We start from the raw sequence: 3,301 nt of genomic DNA on the forward strand, positions 1-3,301 counted from the left end.
ACATAAACAGAAATGAACAACGAAATAACAAAAAACCAATTCGAGCCCACTGAATTCACAGTGTTTCCTTAAGGAATTTAATCCCCTCTTAGTACCCAAGGTTATGGATTATTTCCTCCCAGGATAGAACGAATTACACACTGGTGTAATGGTATTTCAAACCTCAGTGCTTTAGCGAACACAAAGTTCGGTAGCAAATCACACTTACTGTTGCTTTGTTTGATGTTTAAACTATGTAGAAGAAGAAGAAGAAGAAGAAGAAACTCAGAAAGTCGTATGGGAATTCTGAGCAGAATAGTCTTGTATTTATAGCCAAAGTTGAGCTGAAATCTGAAGAGGTGCAACTCTTCAGAATGGTTGTTTATGCAAAACGGCCACAACATAAATGCCATAACATAAATGGCTATTTACTCAACAATAAAAAGGGAAAATTGAAGAGGGTAGTTAATTTTCTGTTACCAAAACAGAAAAAACGGATTGGATTTAATATTAATATTCTGTTATTAAAACAAATATTTAATAACATTTTTGTTAATATTTTATTATTAACAAATAAATTTGGTCCAAAAAATTAATCAATCAATCAAATCCGAAGCCGAGTGACGACGACGACGCGAGACTTGCCTTTTTCTCAACTCTTTAAGAGCTAGAAGAAGAGCAATTGCTTATATACCTATAAAAACCCTCTTCCTCTTCCAATATGGGACAATGTCCCTTGCCAAGGGGGAAAACTTAAAATTTCACTCAAAAAATTCATTTTTCTTCATTTTTCATTCACCCTTTTTTAAGTATTTAATATACTTAAATACATAAAACCCAACAATAACTCATACAAGGTGATGAGTTCAAGTAGTTGAAATCCGAATGCCGAACTCATAAAATTAAAATTTTGAACCCGCACTCTGGATTTGCGCACAGTGTGAAGATTTTATAGCATGGCTACCTGCTTAGAGATATACATGCATATATATATATATGTGCGGGTTGCAACTTGCATGTGGCAGTAGGGTAGAGAAAAGCTAATTATGGTGGGGGAAAGAGAGAGGGGGGGGGGGTAAAGGGGAATACTACATTAACACTAATGGCCAAGAAAAGTAGATCTATGTCTTTATTAGATCGAATAAACTATGTAAAAAAAAAGTAAGGGGGGAAATACGAGATAGCTAGTAAACTCCTTATATATTTGATTCTTGTTCAGTAGTAATATTTCATACAAACTCCTCACAAAATTCTTTCACTCTTTTCTCCTTAGCTTATATTCTCTATATCATTTCCCTTTCTTTCTTTTTTTGGCTATAAGAGAATAATGGGAAGCAAGAAGCCAAAAGTAGTGATAATTGGGGCAGGAATGGCTGGCCTTACAGCAGCTAATAAGCTCTATAAAACAGCAGGATCCAAGGAATTATTAGAGGTGTGTGTAGTTGAGGGTGGTAATAGGATTGGTGGAAGAATTAACACATCAGAATTCTGTGGTGACAGGATTGAAATGGGTGCTACTTGGATTCATGGAATTATAGGCAGTCCTGTTTATAAGATTGCTCAACAAATTAACTCACTGCAATCTCAGCAACCTTGGGAGTGTATGGATGGAGATATTGAACCGTTGACCATTGCTGAAGGTAGACATGAACTCAATTCTTCCCTTGTTGAGTCCATCTCCGACCTTTTCAACAAACTCATGGATTTTGCTCAAGGGAAATTAGTCACTGAAGATGGCGTATCCAATGAAATTGCTAAATCCAACAATGGATTAAGTCTTGGTTCTTTCCTTAGGAAAGGACTTGATGCTTATTGGGAATCAGTGAAAGGCGATCGCGAGGATATTGAGGTACAAGGGATTGATAAATGGAGCAAAAGATCACTTGAAGAAGGGATTTTTGCAATGTTTGAGAATATTCAAAGGACTTATACATCAGCTGGTGATTTGCAAATGCTTGATTTCAGTGCTGAAAAAGAGTATCGAATGTTCCCTGGAGAAGAAATTACCATTGCTAAAGGCTACTTGTCCGTGATTGAATCTTTGGCATCTGTTCTGCCACCTGGTTTGATCCAATTAGGCCGAAAAGTCGCAAAGATTGAGTGGCAGCCTGAGGGTTCATTACAATTTGAAAATGGTACTAATAATAAGGCAGTGAAGTTACATTTTGTGGATGGTTCAATTATGTATGCTGATCATGTCATAGTTACAGTTTCACTTGGAGTTCTAAAACAAGGGATTAATCAAGATTCTGGTATGTTTAATCCTCCACTTCCTCATTTCAAGACTCAAGCAATCTCAAGGCTTGGTTTTGGTGTTGTAAACAAGCTATTCTTGAAACTAAATCCAACCCATAATCAAGAATATGGCATAAAATTTCCTTATCTGCAGATGGTTTTCCATCAAACAAAACCAAACCCAAAAATTCCTTGGTGGATGAGGAGAACAGCTAATTTATGTCCAATCTATAGCAAGTCAAGTGTTTTATTATCTTGGTTTGCAGGTAAAGAAGCTCTTGAGTTGGAATCTCTTGATAATGAAGAGATCATTGATGGTTTTTCAAAAACTATCTCTAGCTTTCTTTTAAACTCAAAACATTTCAAGAAATCAAATGACTTGTGCTGCAATGGGCATGCAGAAAGTAACTTTAAAGTGGAAAAGGTGTTAAAGAGCCAATGGGGAAGTGATCCATTATTCTTGGGTTCATATAGTTATGTAGCAGTTGGATCAAGTGGAGATGATTTGGATATTATGGCTGAGCCCTTGCCAAAAAGGACTAGCATTCATAATTCAAATGGTTGCTCTTCTCCTCCACTTCAAATTCTGTTTGCAGGAGAAGCAACACATAGAACTCACTATTCAACAACTCATGGTGCTTATTTTAGTGGCCTAAGAGAAGCCAATAGGCTTCTTAATCACTATCATTTTATGGATATATGATATGATAATATGTTTGTTTTTCATTGCACTCAATAGAGCCTAGGCAGGTTTTTTCTTGCTTTCTTTATTTTCATATTTTTCTATGTGTTTGTGATGAATTACTTTTTCCTTTCCTTTCCTATAATTTAACAATTCTTGCTCTATTAAAGCAAACTAGCTGATCATGCTTGGGTGCTTATAAATTATTATTTGAAAGATAAAGGTAAAGAAAAAGGAGGTAGCTTTGGATCTCATTATATATGGTCCATCTTTGTAGAGTCTCCTTTAGTATGGTTAGTTGACAGGATCCGGTAAAACCGGCCATATCCTGCTAGGACAATTTCTCCGGTGAAATTGAAAAATAGCCAAATTTACATATGACAATTGAATTTTAAAAATAATTGA

The 3,301-nt window shown here is 35.7% G+C and overlaps 1 protein-coding gene across 1 annotated transcript; it reads left to right on the forward strand.

Moving 5' to 3' along the window:
* The first annotated feature begins 1,125 nt into the window (after window positions 1-1,125).
* LOC104242553 (probable polyamine oxidase 5) lies at window positions 1,126-3,070 on the forward strand. The gene has a single exon (XM_009797628.2). The coding sequence runs from the start codon at window positions 1,307-1,309 to the stop codon at window positions 2,915-2,917; it is 1,611 nt and encodes a 536-aa protein (XP_009795930.1). The 5' UTR covers window positions 1,126-1,306; the 3' UTR covers window positions 2,918-3,070.
* The last annotated feature ends 231 nt before the right edge of the window (window positions 3,071-3,301 follow it).

Source organism: Nicotiana sylvestris, chromosome 7 (genome assembly GCF_000393655.2).
Source record: "Nicotiana sylvestris chromosome 7, ASM39365v2, whole genome shotgun sequence".
Lineage (NCBI taxonomy): Eukaryota > Viridiplantae > Streptophyta > Magnoliopsida > Solanales > Solanaceae > Nicotiana > Nicotiana sylvestris.

Coding starts and splice junctions, on each gene's coding strand:
- LOC104242553 (XM_009797628.2), top strand. CDS start 1,307: ATGGGAAGCAAGAAGCCAAAAGTAGTGATAATTGGGGCAGGAATGGCT.